Source organism: Oncorhynchus masou, chromosome 12 (assembly GCF_036934945.1).
Source record: "Oncorhynchus masou masou isolate Uvic2021 chromosome 12, UVic_Omas_1.1, whole genome shotgun sequence".
Classification (NCBI taxonomy): Eukaryota; Metazoa; Chordata; class Actinopteri; order Salmoniformes; family Salmonidae; genus Oncorhynchus; species Oncorhynchus masou.
Window position 1 is genome coordinate 59923551 of NC_088223.1, and position 18338 is coordinate 59941888.

The 18338-nt window shown below is 44.1% G+C and overlaps 1 protein-coding gene across 4 annotated transcripts in view; it reads left to right on the top strand.

Annotated features, from left to right (window-relative positions):
• The first annotated feature begins 470 nt into the window (after window positions 1-470).
• The window catches only part of LOC135550524 (rho GTPase-activating protein 20-like), a 43244-nt gene continuing 25376 nt past the window's right edge, over window positions 471-18338 (top strand). Inside the window, exons 1-3 of one of the 4 annotated variants that reach the window (XM_064981430.1) lie at window positions 471-839; window positions 7516-7598; window positions 12772-12861. In XM_064981430.1, the coding sequence (XP_064837502.1) occupies window positions 765-839; window positions 7516-7598; window positions 12772-12861 (248 nt within the window). In that variant the 5' untranslated portion in view covers window positions 471-764. The remainder of the gene's footprint in view (window positions 840-7515; window positions 7599-12771; window positions 12862-18338) is intronic. The other 3 variants (XM_064981433.1, XM_064981432.1, XM_064981434.1) reach the window with 3 other exon arrangements.

Sequence of the window (18338 nt, forward strand, 5' to 3'; positions counted from 1 at the left end):
TAGTGTAAGCTTAAATTGCGAATAAATTATTTGATCCTTTATGAAAAAACACAGGAATCTGTGAACCACATGTGAAGTGTTCAAAATACACATGGTTTCACATGTGAAATTTCATGTGAAATCGTGTGATTTTCCACATGTGAAATGTGGTTTTTCTGTAAGGGATACCAAGCTACAATACATTTTCTATATTTCAATTGATGCATTGATGAAGGTTAGTACAATCACAAGTCGTTTATGTGCCAACCAACCTTAATGGACTGTACTAGTGTAACCCTATAAGCTGTACCTGTTGCATTAGGAACTTGAATCCTCTCCAACCTCAGTCATACCACAGGAAGAGGTTGAGAGCACTGTGCAGCCTCAACTCACCACAACTCCCTCCTTAGTGCCCCCTGGGTGAAGGCTGGATAATAAAGTGTAACCCGAGAAGGTCCTCCTGACCGACTGTCTGCCCCATCCTCAGTGTGCTGCACACTGGCTACTGTGTGAGGAGACTGGGATGGGATATCCTTATTTAGTCAGTGAGGTGGAAAGAGGGAGGCCCAGCTCAGAAAGCAGTGAGATTTGGGAAAGGGCAGGAAAAGGGTGCCTCTTACGGTACCACTCTAAAGGGCTCTCAGTACAAGCAAATTATTTTGTCAAACAAAGTGTGACTATGATTTTTTGCTACCTTTAAAAACGTTCCTCTGTAGTGAACGGCAGCATCGAAGTGCACCGGGACATTACACTGACTGCGTTTGTGACCTGCTGGGCTTAAAAAGATGACCCCTCAACAAAGCATTGGCTCCAACTCCAAAGTAAACTGCAATGAGTCAAGGATTCCAGAGAAGGAGAAGGTAAGTTCTTATTACTTCATTTTCTTTCACCTTCTACATTAGGTACTGTGCAATCTCAAATCATTTTTTGTGTGTGTGTATGTGTGTTAGGATGCACGTACATCGTCAAAGTTATTTGTCAAAGAGTTGATTAATGTTTAGAATGTAGAAGAATGTTTTGTATTAATTTCTGTAAACCAAGCTGAAAGCTGTATCAGGCTTTTATATAACATGTCCTACAATGAAGATGTACAGTGCCTTCACACTCCTTGACTTTTTACACATTTTGTGTTATTACAGCCTGTATTGAAAATGTATTCAATTGAGATTTTGTGTCACTGGCCTACACACAATACCCCAAAATGCGAAAGTGGAATTATATTTTTAGAAATGTTTACAAATTAATTAAAAATTTAAAGCTGAAATGTCTTGACTCAATGAGTATTCAAGCCCTTTGTTATGGCAAGTCTAAGTAAGTTCAGGTGTAAAAATCAGCTTAACAAGTCACATAATAAGTAGCATGGACTCACTCTGTGTGCAATGACAGTGTTTAACTAATTTCTGTACTCCACACATACAATTATTTGTAAGGTCCCTCAGTTGAGCAGTGAATTTCAAACACAGATTAAACCACAAAGACCAGGGAGGTTTTCCAATGCTACGCAAAGAAGGTCAGCTATTGGTAGATGGGTAAAAAAAATAGAAGCTGACATTGACTATTCCACTTTGGATGGTGTACCTCTACACCTAGTCACTACAAAGATAGAGGTGTCCTTCCTAACTCAGTTGCCGGAGAAAAAGGAAACCTCTCAGGGACTTCACCATGAAAGAGTTTAATGGCTGTGATAAGAGAAAAACGGAAGATGGATCAACAACATTGTAGTTACTCCGCAATACTAAACTAAATTTTTTAAAAATTATTCCAGAACACGCATCCTGTTTGCAATAAGGCACTAAAGTAAAACTGCAAAAAATGTGGCAAAGAAATGAATTTATGTCCTGAATACAAAGCGTTATGTTTGGGGAAAATCCAACACAACATCACTAAGTACCACTCTTCACATTTTCAAGCATGGTTGTGTCTGCATCATGTTATGGGTATGCTTGTCATCGGCATGAACTAGGGAGTGTTTTTTTAGGATGAAAATAAACTGAGAAGAACTAAGAACAGGCAAAGTCCTAGAAGAAAACCTGGTTCAGTCTGCTTTCCACCAGACACTGGGAGACAAAGTTACCTTTCAGCAGGACAATAACCTAAAACACAAGGCCAGATATACACTGGAGTTGGTTACCAAGATGACATTGAATGTTCCTGAGTGGCCTAGTTACAGACTTAAATCAGCTTGAAAATCTATGGCAAGACTAGAAAATGGCTGTTTAGCAATGATCAACAACCAACTTGACAGGGCTTGAAGAATTTTTTAAAGAATAATGGGCAAATATTTTACAATCCAGGTGTGCAAAGCTCAGAGACTTATCCAGAAATACTCACAGCTGTAATCACTGCCAAAGATGATTCAAACATGTATTGACTCACGGGTGTGAATACTTATGTAAATCAGATATTCTGTATTTAAATTTCCATAAATTTGCTAAAAGTTCATCAAAAAAAAAAAAATCACGTTCTCATTATGGGGTATTGTGTGTAGATGGGCGAGAAATATCAATTGAATCCATTTTGAATTCAGCCTGTAACACAACAAAATGTGAATAAGTCAAAGGATGTGAACACTTCCTGAAAGAACCATATCAACAATGGCAGTCTCAATGTATTATCCTCACTTACTTAACATGTTAATGGATTTGTTTGTGGTAAGATTTTTAATTGTGAAACAAACAAGAAATAATAAGAAAGAAAAAACAGAACTTGAGCGTGCATAACTCTTCACCACCCCCAAAGTCAATACTTTGTAGAGACACCTTTTGCAGCAATTACAACTGCAAGTCTCTTGGGGTATGTCTCTATAAGCTTGGCACATCTAGCCACTGGGATTTTTGCCCATTCTTCAAGTCGAAACTGCTCCAGCTCCTTCAAGTTGGATGGGTTCTGCTGGTGTACAGCAATCTTTAAGTCATACCACAGATTCTCAGTTGGATTGAGGTCTGGGGTTTGACTAGGCCATTCCAAGACATTTCAAAGTTTCCCCTTAAACCACTAGAGTGTTGCTTTAACAGTATGCTTAGGGTCATTGTCCTGCTGGAAGATGAACCTCCATCCCATTCTAAAATCTCTGGAAGATTGAAACAGGTTTCCCCTCATCATTCCTTCAATTCTGACAGGTTTCCCAGTCCCTGCCGTTGAAAAACATCCCCATAGCATGATACTGCCACCACCATGCTTCACTATGGGGGTGGTGTGCTCGGGTGATGAGAGGTGTTGGGTTTGGGCCAGACATAGCATTTTCCTTGATGGCCAAAAAGCTACATTTTAGGCTCATCTGACCAGAGTACCTGCTTCCACGTGTTTGCTTATTTATCTTTAAGCAATGGCTTTTTTCTGTCCACTCTTCCGTAAATCCCAGCTCTGTGGAGTCTATGGCTTAAAGTGGTCCTATGTACGGATACTCCAATCTCCGCTGTGGAGCTTTGCAGCTCCTTCAGGGTTATCTTTGGTCTCTTTGTTGCCTCTCTGATTAATGCCCTCCTTGCCTGGACTGTGGGTTTTGGTGGGCGGCCCTCTCTTGCCAGGTTTGTTGTGGTGCCATATTCTTTCCATTTTTTAATAACGGATTTAATGTTGTTCTGTGGGATGTTCAAAGTTTCTGATATTTTTTTTATAACCCAACCTTGATCTGTACTTCTCCACAACTTTGTCCCTGGCCTGTTTGGAAAGCTCCTTGGTCTTCATGGTGCCGTTTGCTTGGTGGTGCCCCTTACTGCTGTTGCAGACTCTGGGGCCTTTCAGAACAAGTGTACATATACTGAGATCATGTGATACCTAGATTGCACACAGGTGAACTTTATTGAACTAATTTTGTGACTTCTGAAGGTAATTGGTTGCACCAGATCTTATTCATGGGCTTCGTAGCAAAGGGGGCGAATACATACGCACGCACCACTTTTCCGTTTTTTATTTTGTATAATTTTTTTGAAACAAGCTATTTTTTGCAATTCTCTTCACCAATTTGGACTTTTGTGTATGTCCATTACATTGAAATCCAAGAACAAATCCATTTAAATTACAGGTTGTAATGAAACAAAATAGGAAAACACCATTCAGAAAATATTTATATATTTTTTTCTCACATTTACACAGGTATTCAGACACTTTATTATGCGACTAGAAATTGAACTCAGGTGCATACTGTTTCCATTGATCATCCTTGAGATGTATCTACAACTTGATTGGAGTCCACCTGTGGTATATTCAATTGATTGGTCATGACTTGGAAAGGCACCAACCTGTCCATATAAAGGTCCCGCAGTTGACAGTGCATGTCAGAGCAAAACCAAGACATGAGGTCGAAGGAATTGTCCGTGGAGCACCGAGACGACAGTATTGTGTCACAGATCTGGGGAAGGGTACCAAAACATTTCTGCAGCATTGAAGGTTCCTCCATCATTATTAAATGTAAGAAGTTTGGACTCTTCCTAGAGCTGGCCGCTCGACCAAACTGAGCAATCAGGGAGAAGGGCCTTGGTCAGGGAGGTGACCAAGAATCCGATGGTCACTCTGACAGCTCCAGAGTTCCTCTGTGAAGATGGGCTAACCTTTCAGAATGACAACCATCTCTGCAGCACTCCACCAATCATTCCTTTATGGTAGAGTGGCCAGACGGAAGCCACTCCTCAGTAAAAGGCACATGGTTGCCCGCTTGGAGTTTGCCAAAAGGCACCTAAAGGACTCTCAGACCATAAGAAACAATATTCTCTGGTCTGATAAAACCAAGATTCAACTCTTTGCCCTGAATGCCAAGCATCACGTCTGGAGGAAACCTGGCACCATACCTACTGTAAAAGGATAGTGGTGGCAGCATCATGCTTTGGGGATGCTTTTCATCGTCAGGGACTGGGAGACTAGTCAGAATTGAGGGAAAGATGAACGGAGCAAACTACAGAGAGATCATTGATGAAAACCTGCCCTAGAGTGCTCTGGACCTCAGACTGGGGCGACTTTCCAACAGGACAATGACCCTAAGCACACAGCCAAGACAACGCAGGAGTGGCTTCGGGACAAGTTTCTGAATGTTCTTGAGTGGCCCAGCCAGAGCCCGGACTTGAACCCGTTCTAACATCTCTGGAGAGACCTGAAAACAGCTGTGCACTCTCCATCCAAACTGACAGCGGTTGAGAGGATCTGCTTAGAAGAATGGGAGAAACTCCCCAAATACACGGGTACCAAGCTTGTAGCGTCATACCCAAGAAGACTCAAGGCTGTAATCGCTGCCAAAGGTGTGTTAACAAAGTACACAGTAAAGTGTCTGAATACTTATGTAAATTAAATATTTCAATTTTTTTATTTTTTTATACATTTGCAATAAATTATAAAAAACTTTTTTTGCTTTGTCATTATGAGGTATTGTGTGTAGACTGATGAGAAAACAAATATATTTGATCAATTTTAGAATTAGGCTGTAATGTAACAAAATGTGGAAAAAGTAAAGTGGTCTGAATACTTTCCCGAATGCACTGTATATATAAACGGTTGGAGAAGACACTATGAAAACGCTACACAAACTTACCCAATGAATTCTTCTATATAACAATCCATGTGCACTTATACCGCATACCAGCTGGATTGTAAAGTAGGAAAGGTTTAAATTGCATGTGGTAATCATGCAGATGGATGAACCAACAGAGGAAATATTGGACTTCAAATCAAATCAAATTTATTTATATAGCCCTTCGTACATCAGCTGATATCTCAAAGTGCTGTACAGAAACCCAGCCTAAAACCCCAAACAGCAAGCCATGCAGGTGTAGAAGCACGGTGGTTAGGAAAAACTCCCTAGAAAGGCCAAAACCTAGGAAGAAACCTAGAGAGGAACCAGGCTATGTGGGGTGGCCAGTCCGCTTCTGGCTGTGCCGGGTAGAGATTATAACAGAACATGGCCAAGATGTTCAAATGTTCATAAATGACCAGCATGGTCGAATAATAATAAGGCAGAACAGTTGAAACTGGAGCAGCAGCACGGCCAGGTGGACTGGGGACAGCAAGGAGTCATCATGTCAGGTAGTCCTGGGACATGGTCCTAGGGCTCAGGTCCTCCGAGAGAGAGAAAGAAAGAGAATTAGAGAGAGCATATGTGGGGTGGCCAGTCCTCTTCCGGCTGTGCCGGGTGGAGATTATAACAGAACATGGCCAAGATGTTCAAATGTTCATAAATGACCAGCATGGTCGAATAATAATAAGGTAGAACAGTTGAAACTGGAGCAGCAGCACGGCCAGGTGGACTGGGGACAGCAAGGAGTCATCATGTCAGGTAGTCCTGGGGCATGGTCCTAGGGCTCAGGTCCTCCGAGAGAGAGAAGGAGAGAATTAGAGAACGCACACTTAGATTCACACAGGACACCGAATTGGACAGGAGAAGTACTCCAGATATAACAAACTGACCCCAGCCCCCCGACACATAAACTACTGCAGCATAAATACTGGAGGCTGAGACAGGAGGGGTCAGGAGACACTGTGGCCCCATCCGAGGACACCCCCGGACAGGGCCAAACAGGAAGGATATAACCCCACCCACTTTGCCACTTTCATTTAAGAATAGAAAAAGAAAATGAAGGTGAATAAATCAAATGTAAATAGATTTGCAATACCATAGAAAATACTTGCACAGCACATAACACAATATCTCAACCACACAAATTCCATATTGAGGAGTTTAGAACCTCCCTGCAGCATTGTGTAGCTCTACCCCAAAGGCTAATAATACTGATATGGTGGAGAGGGCTTCCTTCACCCCACAGCTGCCTAGCAGAGGCAGGAAACAGATGCAACTATACCACATTCTGCTTTCCATCACTTATGTAAAAAACATGTTTATTTATTTATTTATGCAGTGCTACAATTATATTGTATTGTATTTTATGAGATGCAGTAGCCTACATGGATGATGAGGAAAAATATATGACTAACCATGTACCGAGTAGGCCGACAGATATCAATTCCTGGTACTAACTATTTTACAAGAGCTCAACCCAGTGGGCAAAATTGGTTAAAAAGACATCAAGCTTACCATGACTGCTGGACTTCACTACAAATTCCATAAGTATGATGTCTCATGCATAGATTTTCTCAATTATAGCCAGGAGAGAATGTAGTCTGTAGTTCATATTTCTTTACTTCTCCTCCACTGACTACAAACTTATTTTCCTGCTGCGTTGTTATAAATTACAGTACATGGTCAAATCAAGGCTCTCCTTGGTAAAATTAGATAGATGAAGGTCATTGCAAACCAAGTCATTATGAAACACAATCCAATGCTTTGAAGGTTGGTCATGTATAATGAAATAATAACAAAATGCACTAACTGTAAATCGCTCTGGATAAGAGCATCTGCTAAATGACTAAATTGTAAATGTAAACAGTCTCTCCTAAATGTAAACAGTCTCTCCATAGACTACGTTCACGGTAGGGAATCATCTGTTGTTGTTAATTTGGAGGAACTACCCCTTTACCAAGCCACTTTTGGCTCCATGAATGAATGATCTGTTTATTTCATCCCTGATTGGAAAATCTATGTTTTTCTCACAGAAAATGAGGACATCACTTCAGCGAAGACATTCTGGCCAATCAGCCATCACAAAGGCATTCAGCAAACCAAAGGGCCACAGGAGGTCAGCCATATGAATAATGCCAAACCTTATGTCTGTCTGTCTGCACACTTGTTTTCCCTTTTTACTCATGCTACACTACATGACCAAACGTATGTGGACACCTGCTTGTCGAACATCTCATTCCAAAATCATGGGCATTAATCTGGAGTTGGTCCCCCCTTTGCTGCCACAACAGCCTCCTCTCTTCTGGGAAGGCTTACCACTAGATGTTGGAACATTGCTGCAGGGACTTGCTTCCATTCAGCCACAAGAGCATTAGGGAGGTAAGGCACTGATGTTGGGCGATTAGGCCTGGCTCGTAGTCGGCGTTACAATTCATCCCAAAGTTGTTCGATGGGGTAGAGGAGAGGGCTCTGTGCAGGCCAGTCAAGTTCTTCCACACCGATCTCGACAAACCATTTCTGTATGGACCTCGCTTTGTGCACGGGGGCGTTGTCATACTGAAACAGGAAAGGGCCTTCCCCAAACAGTTACCACAAAATTGGAAGCATAGAATCGTTGTTGTATGTTGTAGCGTTAAAATTTCCCTTCACTAGAACTGACGGGCCTAGCCTGAACCATGAAAACACCCCCAGACCATTTGGGGCAGGTAGCCTTCTCCTGGCATCCGCCAAACACAGATTCATCCATCAGACTGCCAGATGGTGAATCGTTGGTTCATCACTCCAGAGTCCAGTGGCGGTGAGCTTTACACCACTCCAGCCAACGCTTAGCATTGTGCATGGGGAGCTTAGGTTTTTGTGAGGCTGCTTGGCCATGGAAACCCATTTCATGAAGCTCCCGATGAACAGTTATTTTGCTAACATTTCTCCAGAGGCAGTTTGGAACTCAGTAGTGAGTCTTGCAACCGAGAACAGATGATTTTTACATGCTACGCACTTCAGCACTCGGCGGTCCCATACTGTGAGCTGTTGTTTCTCCTAGACGTTTCCACTTCACAATAACAGCACTTACATTTGACCGTGGCAGCTCTAGCAAGGCAGGAATTTTACCAACTGACTTGTTGGAAAGGTGGCCTCCTATGACTGTGCCACGTTAAAAGTCACTGAGCTCTTCAGTAAGGCCATTTTACTGCCAATATTTGTCTATGGAGATTGCATTTCTGTGTGCTCGATTTTATACACCTGTCAGCAACGGGTGTGGCTGAAATTGCCGAATCCACTAATTTGAAGGGGTGTCCACATACTTTTGTATATATTGTGTATTTGTTTTCATAGCTCCATTTTTTCTCATGTCAGTGACTGATTGTGTTTACTCATGGTTCAGCCATAATAACTGTCTCATCTGACAGGAAAATGTACATTTTTCCAGCCATTGTAATTGTTACTGGCAGCTTTGCACAGGCCCTGTCGCTGCATTTACCAAGAAAGCAAACTAGAAGCAGACTGGTGACAGGCTTATGTTGTCATGAGTTGTTGAACGACATTATGCCATACTGGATATGATATGGTACAGTAAATTTTGTTAGTGTACAGCAACATGCAATTATTATTTTTATTTTTTTCTCCAAAAAGGAGTGCACTGGGCCTTTACTAGTCCTGTATTAGTGGACTGATATAAATGTCTGTAGCACCGGCAAACATTTTTTAACCCCCCCCCCCCAACAACTACTTCCTGCAGCTATACGACCTATGGATAGCCTATGGATGTGGTTTACTATTCTCTCATTTTAATCTATTTATTTTTTCCAATGACGTTTGTACTGCTCTTGAGCTGTCGAGGGGCTAGCATTTTGTTCCCATGTTTGAACCTCTCTTCTCCAAGCTCTGCTCTAGCTCAAAGTCTCAATGACGCATAACGCACACAGCACTCCACAGTCCCAAGGTCTTTAGCGCTGCCATCCGCAAAGAATTCCTGCCTTTATTTGGTCTCAGATCTTCTCTATCATGGTAACAGCAGCTAAATAGTGAGGAGTAACAAAAACAACCCCTGTGAAATACGGCCTGTGGGGCTCTTGCCATCTCGGATTAGCTCCTACAAAAGAAATGAAGATTATTTAGTCTCCATCTACCTTTTGGTTGGCTTTGTTTTCAAAAGTTCACTATTAATCGACACTTTATTCTGTAGACATTTAGATTCCCTCCATCACTGTGCCCTTTTTGTCTCATAGTCATGAACACTGTAGGACATGCTTCTGTATTTGCAGCAACGATCATAGAGATTTCAACATTGATACCCCTTCTCTATCATTGTCATTTGACACCTTTGTGTGCTGGTAGTCCCAGGTGGTACTGGTAGTCCCAGGTGGTACTGGTAGCTCCGTTGTAGTCACTGGCATAGGACACACCCCGCACAAGCTTTTGGGGGCCCAGATAGCATATGAGCAGGTCATAAACCATGAAAAAATGTTTAGAATGACAGGAAATTAGCTTAGGGATTCTTTAAAGTCTGGACAATCCTTGTCCGGCAGGAGAACTTTATTTGTAGAATTGAAAAAATATTTTGTTGCATTATTTGAGCTTAATATTTTATAGGGAAAAGATTTGTTTTGGGAATTTTCAAAATACTTTCAATATTAGTAATTTCCTTGTCAGCTTTATGCTTGGAATTACCCTTGTCCGGAGCAAAGGATCCAAATTTCAAACTCTTCAAAAAAGTATTAAAGTGTTGTTTCTTTCAATAGCCCTCTGTGACTTTAAAGAAAATGTATCAACTCATGGAGGTCTGGATTTGGAGTCACACTCAAAATTAAAGTGGAAAACCACACTACAGGCTGATCCAACTTTCATGTAACGTCCTTAAAACAAGTCAAAATGAGGCTCAGTAGTGTGTGTGGCCTCCACGTGCCTGTATGACCTCCCTACAACGCCTGGGCATGCTCCTGATGAGTTGGCGGATGGTCTATTGAGAGATCTCCTCCCAGACCTGGACTAAAGCATCCGCCAACTCCTGGACAGTCTGTGGTGCAACGGGGCGTTGGTGGATGGAGCGAGACATGATGTCCCAGATGTGCTCAATTGGATTCAGGTCTGGGGAACGGGCGGGCCAGTCCATAGCATCAATGCCTTCCTCTTGCAGGAACTGCTGACACACTCCAGCCACATGAGGTCTAGCATTGTCTTGCATTAGGAGGAACCCAGGGCCAACCCCACCAGCATATGGTCTCACAAGGGGTCTGAGGATCTCATCTCGGTACCTAATGGCAGTCAGGCTACCTCTGGCGAGCACATGGAGGGCTGTGCGGCCCCCCAAAGAAATGCCACCCCACACCATGACTGACCCACCACCAAACCGGTCATGCTGGAGGATGTTGCAGGCAGCAGAATGTTCTCCACGGCTTCTCCAGACTCTGTCACATCTGTCACGTGCTCAGTGTGAACCTGCTTTCATCTGTGAAGAGCACAGGCCGCCAGTGGCGAATTTGCCAATCTTGGTGTTCTCTGGCAAATGCCAAACGTCCTGCACGGTGTTGGGCTGTAAGCACAACCCCCACCTGTGGATGTCGGGCCCTCATACCACCCTCATGGAGTCTGTTTCTGACCGTTTGAGCAGACACATGCACATTTGTGGCCTGCTGGAGGTCATTTTGCAGGGCTCTGGCAGTGCTCCTCCTGCTCCTCCTTGCACAAAGGCGGAGGTAGCAGTCCTGCTGCTGGGTTGTTGCCCTCCTACGGCCTCCTCCACGTCTCCTGATGTACTGGCCTGTCTCCTGGTAGCTCCTCCATGCTCTGGACACTACGCTGGCAGACACAGCAAACCTTATTGCCACAGCTCGCATTGATGTGCCATCCTGGATGAGCTGCACTACCTGAGCCACTTGTGTGGGTTGTAGACTCCGTCTCATGCTACCGCTAGAGTGAAAGCACCGCCAGCATTCAAAAGTGACCAAAACATCAGCCAGGAAGCATAGGAACTGAGAAGTGGTCTGTGGTTATCACCTGCAGAACCACTCCTTTATTGCGGGTGTCTTGCTAATTGCCTATAATTTCCACCTGTTGTCTATTCCATTTGCACAAAAGCATGTGAAATTTATTGTCAATCACTGTTGCTTCCTAAGTGGACAGTTTGATTTCACAGAAGTGTGATTGACTTGGAGTTACATTGTGTTGTTTAAGTGTTTCCTTTATTTTTTTGAGCAGTGTATTAATAATTTACCAGTATATGCATTGATTTTTATCTGACTCAATTGATATCAAAACCCACATCACTAAATATGAAAAATCCTGTTAACTCTTCATTGATTGATTAAATTCTTACTAATAACCCCCATAAATATGTGTCTCGTGGAGTATTTGCATATGATCTCAGTGATCATTGTCCCATTGTATGTATTAGAGATACAAAACAGCCAAATACTAATCATCATTTAATTAAGAAGATACATATTAAAAAGTTTGTTGAACTGATTTAGACACTATTTCCTGTATTTCTGACCCTGAGTTGGCTTTAGAAAATATATCCTCCATATTTATTCATCTGGCAGATAAACATGCCCCTTTGAACAATTCAGAGTCAAAGATAGATCGAACCCTTGGTTTTCTTCTGAATTATCTGAGCTCATTCAGAGGAGAAATCAGACCTGGGCCATAGCAAGAGAAACTGACTGTAGTGGACTGGCAATCTTTCAGACAATTGAGAAAGGGAAAGGGGGATACCTAGTCAGTTGTACAAATGAATGCCTTCAACTGAAATGCGTCTTCCGCCTTAATCGACATCCACGTCTTCGGTGCCCGTGGAACAGTGGTTTAACTGCCTTGCTTAGGGGCAGAACGGCAGATTTTTACCTTGTCAGCTCTGGGATTCGATCCAGCAACCTTTCGGTTACAGGCCCAACACTCTAAACAGATGTTAAAAATTTGGGAAAACAGTAAATGTACTTTAATGTCCAAATTCTTCTTCTTCCCTGCCTAAGCAAGTTCTGTCTGACTCTGGCATCATAACTGAGAAGAATGGGATAAGTGTTGCTTTTAATCATTGTTTTATCTCGGCAGGCTTTTTATTTTGTCAATCAATCGACTGCTCTTCCCTCTGCCAGCCTCTAGCTGACACGATGGTTAACCTGTCAACTTATAGCGAATCTCTGTTTTTATTTGAACAATTTACTATCTGTGATGTGCTAGATGCGGGAGCTGATATGCTTGATCCATTTTTTCTGTAACTCTCTGCCTCCCTTATTGCTGAATCATTAACCCATATTTTTAACCTGACGATTATATCTGGTACTATCGCCAAGGTTTGGAAGGTGGCCCTGTACTCCCCCTTCACAAAGAAAAGGTGGTGATCTGTCATGGCTGTCGAAAGAAGCGGACGAAGGTGCAGCGTGGTGAGCGTACATTTTCCTTTTATTATAAAAATGACGCCAACAAAACAACAAACGAAAACAACCGTGAAGCTTACAGGGCACAATGCCTCAAACAAAGTTACCTACCCACAAACACAGGTGGGAAAAAAGGGCTGCCTAAGTATGGTTCCCAATCAGAGACTACGATAGACAGCAGTCCCTGATTGAGAACCATACCCGGGCCAAAACAAAGAAATACAAAAACATAGAAAATGGAACATAGAATGACCACCCAAATCACACCCTAACCAAACCAAAATAGAGGCATAAAAAGGCCCTTGTCAGGGCGTGACATGACCCTTGTGTCCTAAATAATTATCGGCCTATTTCTAAACGTTCTTGCTTAGTTCAAATATTTGTTTTCTTGATTCATTCTCAGCTAAGATCTTTATCTTTGCAGTGTAATCTAAATATACATCAGTCGGGTTTTAGACCAGGTAATATCGCTATCTCTGTTGCATCCTTAGTTATTGTCACATGGAATGATGCTGGAGAGACGAAGCAGGTACGGGGAGTCAAACACATTTAATAAATAACGGACATGGAACGAGACAGGAACAGCGTCAGCGAACAAGTAACACAAACAAAAGACAATCAATGCAGAAGCGGGGAACAGAGCTGGGTAACTGACAAATATAGGGGAGGTAATAACGGCTGATGAGTGAGTCCAGGTGAGTCCAATATCGCTGATGCGTGAGTGCGTGATGCAGGGCAGCCTGGTGCCCTTAAGCGCCGGGGGGAATGTGGGAGCAGATGTGACAGTAACCCCCCCCCCTCTTGGGGTGCAACCAGGAGTCCCACCTGGGCGAACTGACTGAGACCTGGGCACTGAGCAAGCCAGTTGGGGCATGGGAGCCCAACGAACTGGCTGAGGCAAGACGCCTGTCGATCCCGCTGCAGAGGGAGCCCGAAGATCCGGTGGAGTGTGAGTGGGATGTGAAGCCACCAAGCCAACTGAGGTAAAGAGACCTCTCGAGCCAGCCGGGGCATGAAAGCTCGACGGGCTGGCTTAGGCACCCCCGTTTCCATTGGCGGCGGAATCCACCCCGACGTCACCAACAAACAAAAAAAACTCCTGGACCGGCTGGGTGAACAAGAACTGACTATCCCGGCTGAGGCCCAACGTGGGATGGGCGCCATCCGAGCCAACCGGGGAAAGGAAACCTCTCGAGTCAGCTAGGGCGTGGAAGCCCGGCGAGCTGGCTAGGCATCCCCGGTTCCATCGGTGGCGACCCAGAGCCGATGACACCATACCAACCAGAACGTCAGTACTCTCCGATGCTTTGTGTGTTGGCTTCTGCATTCTGTCACATGGAATGACGCTGGAGAGACGAAGCAGGCACGGGGAGTCAAACATTTAATAAATAACGGACATGGAACGAGACAGGAACAGCGTCAGCAAACAAGTAACACAAATTGACTGGGGAATTGACAAATATAGGGGAGGTAATAACAGGTGATGCGTGAGTCCAGGTGAGTCCAATATCACTGATGCGCGTGACGAGGGAAGGCAGGTGTGCATAATGGAGGATAAGAGTTTGTGATGCAGGGCAACCTGGCACCCTCTACGGGAGCAGACGTGACAGTTATAAATCCATACAGATGTTAACTGTATGGATAGAAGGCTACATTGTGCTGTTCTCTTCATTGACCTGTCAAAGGCTTTAGATACTGTTGATCACTCACTGCTAATTCAGAGGCTTTTCTGAATTGGCCTAGGCCCTTTGTTCAGACCCTTTGACTTTTTCCAAATTTTGTTACGTTAAAGCCTTGTACTAAAATTGATTACATGTATAAAAAATGTAAAACTGAAATATCACATTTACATAAATATTCAGACCCTTTACTCAGTACTTTGTTGAAGCACCTTTGGCAGCGATTACAGCCTTGGGTCTTTAGGAAAAGGACGCTACAAGCTTGGCACCACTGTATTTGGGGAGTTTCTCCCATTCATCTCTGCAGATCCTCTCAAGCTCTGTCAGGTAGGATTGGGAGCGACGCTCCACAACTATTTTCAGGTCTGTCCAGAGATGCCACTCCTGCATTGTCTTGGCTGTGTGCTTAGGGTTGTTGTCCTGTTGGAAGGTGCACCTTCACCCCAATCTGAAGTCCTGAGTGCTCTAGAGCAGATTTTCATCAAGGATCTCTCTGTACTTTGCTCCGTTCATCTTTCCCTCGATCCTGACTAGTATTTGAGTCTCTGCCGCTGAAAAACATCCCCACAGCATGATGCTGCCACCACCATGCTTCAAGGTAAGGATGGTTCCAGGTTACCTCCAGACGTGACACTTGGCATTCAGGCAAAATAGTTTAATCTTGGTTTCATCAGACCAGAGTGACCATTGGGAACTCTGGAGCTCTGTCAGAATGACAATTGGGTTCTTCTCCCCCGATTGCTCAGTTTAGCCAGGCAGCCAGCTCTAGGAAGAGTCTTGGTGGTTCGAAACTTATTCCATTTAAGAATGATGGAGGCCACTGAGTTCTTGGGGACCTTCAATGCTGAAGAAATGTTTTGGTACCCTTCCCCAGATCTGTGCCTCGACACAATCTTGTCACGGAGCTCTACTGACAATTAATTTTGCTCTGACATGCCCTGTCAACTGTGGGACCTTATATAGACAATCTGTGCCTTTCCAAATCATGTCCAATCAATTGAATTTACCACAGATGGACTCCAGTCACGTTGTAGAAACATCTCAAGAATGATTCATGGAAACAGGATGCACCTGAGCTCAATTTTGAGTCTCATAGCAATGGGTCTGAATACTTATGTAAATAAGGTATTTCTGTTTTTTATAAATTTGCAAACGTTTCTAAAAACCTGTTTTTCTTTTGTCATTATGGGGTATTGCATGTATATTTATTTTATCAATTTTAGAATAAGGCTGTAACATAACAAAATGTGGAAAAAGTAAAGGGGTCTAAATACTTTCCGAATGCACTGTATATACAGTACCAGCCAAAAGTTTGGACACACCTTCTCATTCAAGGTTTTTTCTTTATTTTTATTATTTTCTACATTGTAGAATAATAGTGAAGATATCAAAACTATGAAATAACACATATGGAATCATGTAGTAACCAAAGAAGTGTGAAACAAATCAAAATATACTTTATTTTAGATTCTTCAAAGTAGCCACCCTTTGCCTTGATGACAGCTTTGCACACTCTCGCTTTCGCTACACCTGCAGTAACATCTGCTATATATATGTATGTGACCAATGAAATTGTATTTTATTTGGCACTGTATATCTTGTCCACGCTTACAAATATCTGGATAGTACCGTATATTGTTGAGTTAGTTAAGAGGCTGAGAATAAAAATGGGCTTCTTCTATAGAAACAGGTCCTGCCTCTCGCTAAATAGTAGAAAGCAGATTATTTAGTTAATGTTCCTATCGCTCCGACTATGGCGGCAACATCTATATGTAGCGCACTGCGCTTTATTATGGGAGACAATTTTAGTACTCATCACTGCATTCTCAAACAGAATGTTGGATGGCTGTCTTTGATGTCATGTACATTACTATGTTTTCATTTATAAATCCCTTTAACATCAAGCCCCACTGCACCTAACATCATAACTAAACTTTAGACATACGAGTTACCACACTCTGGAAATTCCTTTGGTCTTTACTGAGTTAGGTAAATCAGCTTTTAGTTTTCATTCACCTTATTTATGGAACAATCTTCAAAATGTTCTTAAATGTGATGTTCTGGTGCCACGAGGGCAATTCAGAAAGCTGATTGAGCAACTTATTACTGATGAATTTGTTTGTATTTTAGGACCGCGTTTTACTTTCTTTCTTTGTATTTATATGTTGATGTGTGTATGTTCTGTAATTGTTAAGGGTGTGTAGGGGAGGCGAAGTCAGGCGCAGGAAAGCAGAGTGTAGTAAACAGGTGCCCTTTAATTCCGGTCCAAAAATGACAGCACATAAAAACATAAAACGTGCCAAAAACATGGAACATAACAAAAGTCTAGCCCCTGACAATATCCACATAACCATAAACGATTACACACAAAGACATGGAGTGGAACAGAGGACTAAATACATGCAGTGATTATGGAATGAAAACCAGGTGTGTATGGAACAAGACAAAACAAATTGATAAATGAGAAATGGAGCGGCGATGGCTAGAAAGCCGGTGACGTCAATCGCCGAACAAGGAGAGGGGCCGACTTCGGCGGAAGTCATGACAGTACCCCCCCTCCCACCCCCCTTGACGTGCGGCTCCAGTGGCGCACCGACACTGGCCTCGGGGATGACCCGGAGGGCGAGGTGCAGGGGATCCGTCCGGCGATGGTGAAACTCCCGCAGCAGTTCGGGGTCCAAAACATCCACAACTAGGACCCAGCACCTCTCCTCCGGACCGTACCCCTCCCACTCCACAAGTTACTGAAGGCCCCCTGCCCAACGCCTCGAATCCAGGATGGAATGAACGGAGTTCACTGGGGCCCCCTCGATGTCCAGAGGGGGCGGAGGGACCTCCCGCACCTCAGCTTCCTGGAGCGGACCAGCCACCACCGGCCTGAGGAGAGACACATGCAACGAGGGGTTAATACGGTAATCAGAGGGAACTGTAATCTGTAACACACCTCGTTCACCCTCCTCAGGACTTTGAATGGCCCCACAAACTGCGGACCCAGCTTCCGGCAGGGCAGGCGGAGAGGCAGGTTTCGGGTCGAAAGCCAGACCCGGTCCCCCGGTGCGAACACCGGGGTCTCACTGCGGCGACAGTCCGCGCTTGTCTTTTGGCGAAGCGCGGTTCGCTGGAGGTGAACATGGGCGGCCTCACATGTCTCCTCCGCACGCCTGAACCAGTCGTTCACCACAGGAGCCTCGATCTGGCTCTGATGCCACAGCATCAGGACCGGCTGGTAGCCCAATACGCACTGAAAGGGGGAGAGGTTAGTGGAGGAGTGGCGAAGCGAGTTCTGTGCCATCTCGGCCCAGGGCACAAACACCGCCCACTCCCCTGGCTGGTCCTGGCAATAGGACCGCAAAAAATTGCCCACATCCTGGTTGACTCTCTATACCTGCCCGTTACCGAGGTAAGGCTGATCGAGACCCCCAGACATTCCATGAACGCCTTCCAGACTCGCAACGTGAACTGGGACCCTGATCAGACACTATATCCTCAGGCACCCCATGGTGCCGGAAGACGTGAGTAAACAGGGCTTCCGCAGTCTGTAGGGCCGTAGGAAGACCGGGCAGAGGGAGGAGACGACAGGACGACAGGACGACCAGGATCGTAGTGTTTCCCTGTGAAAGAGGTAGATTGGTTAAAAAATCCACAGACTGGTGTGACCAAGGTCGTTGTGGAACGAGTAAGGGGTGTAGCTTACCTTTGGGCAGGTGTCTCGGAGCCTTACACTAGGCACACGCCAAGCAGGAGGAAGCATAAACCCTCACGTCCTTAGCCAAGGTGGGCCACCAGTACTTCCCAGTCAGACAG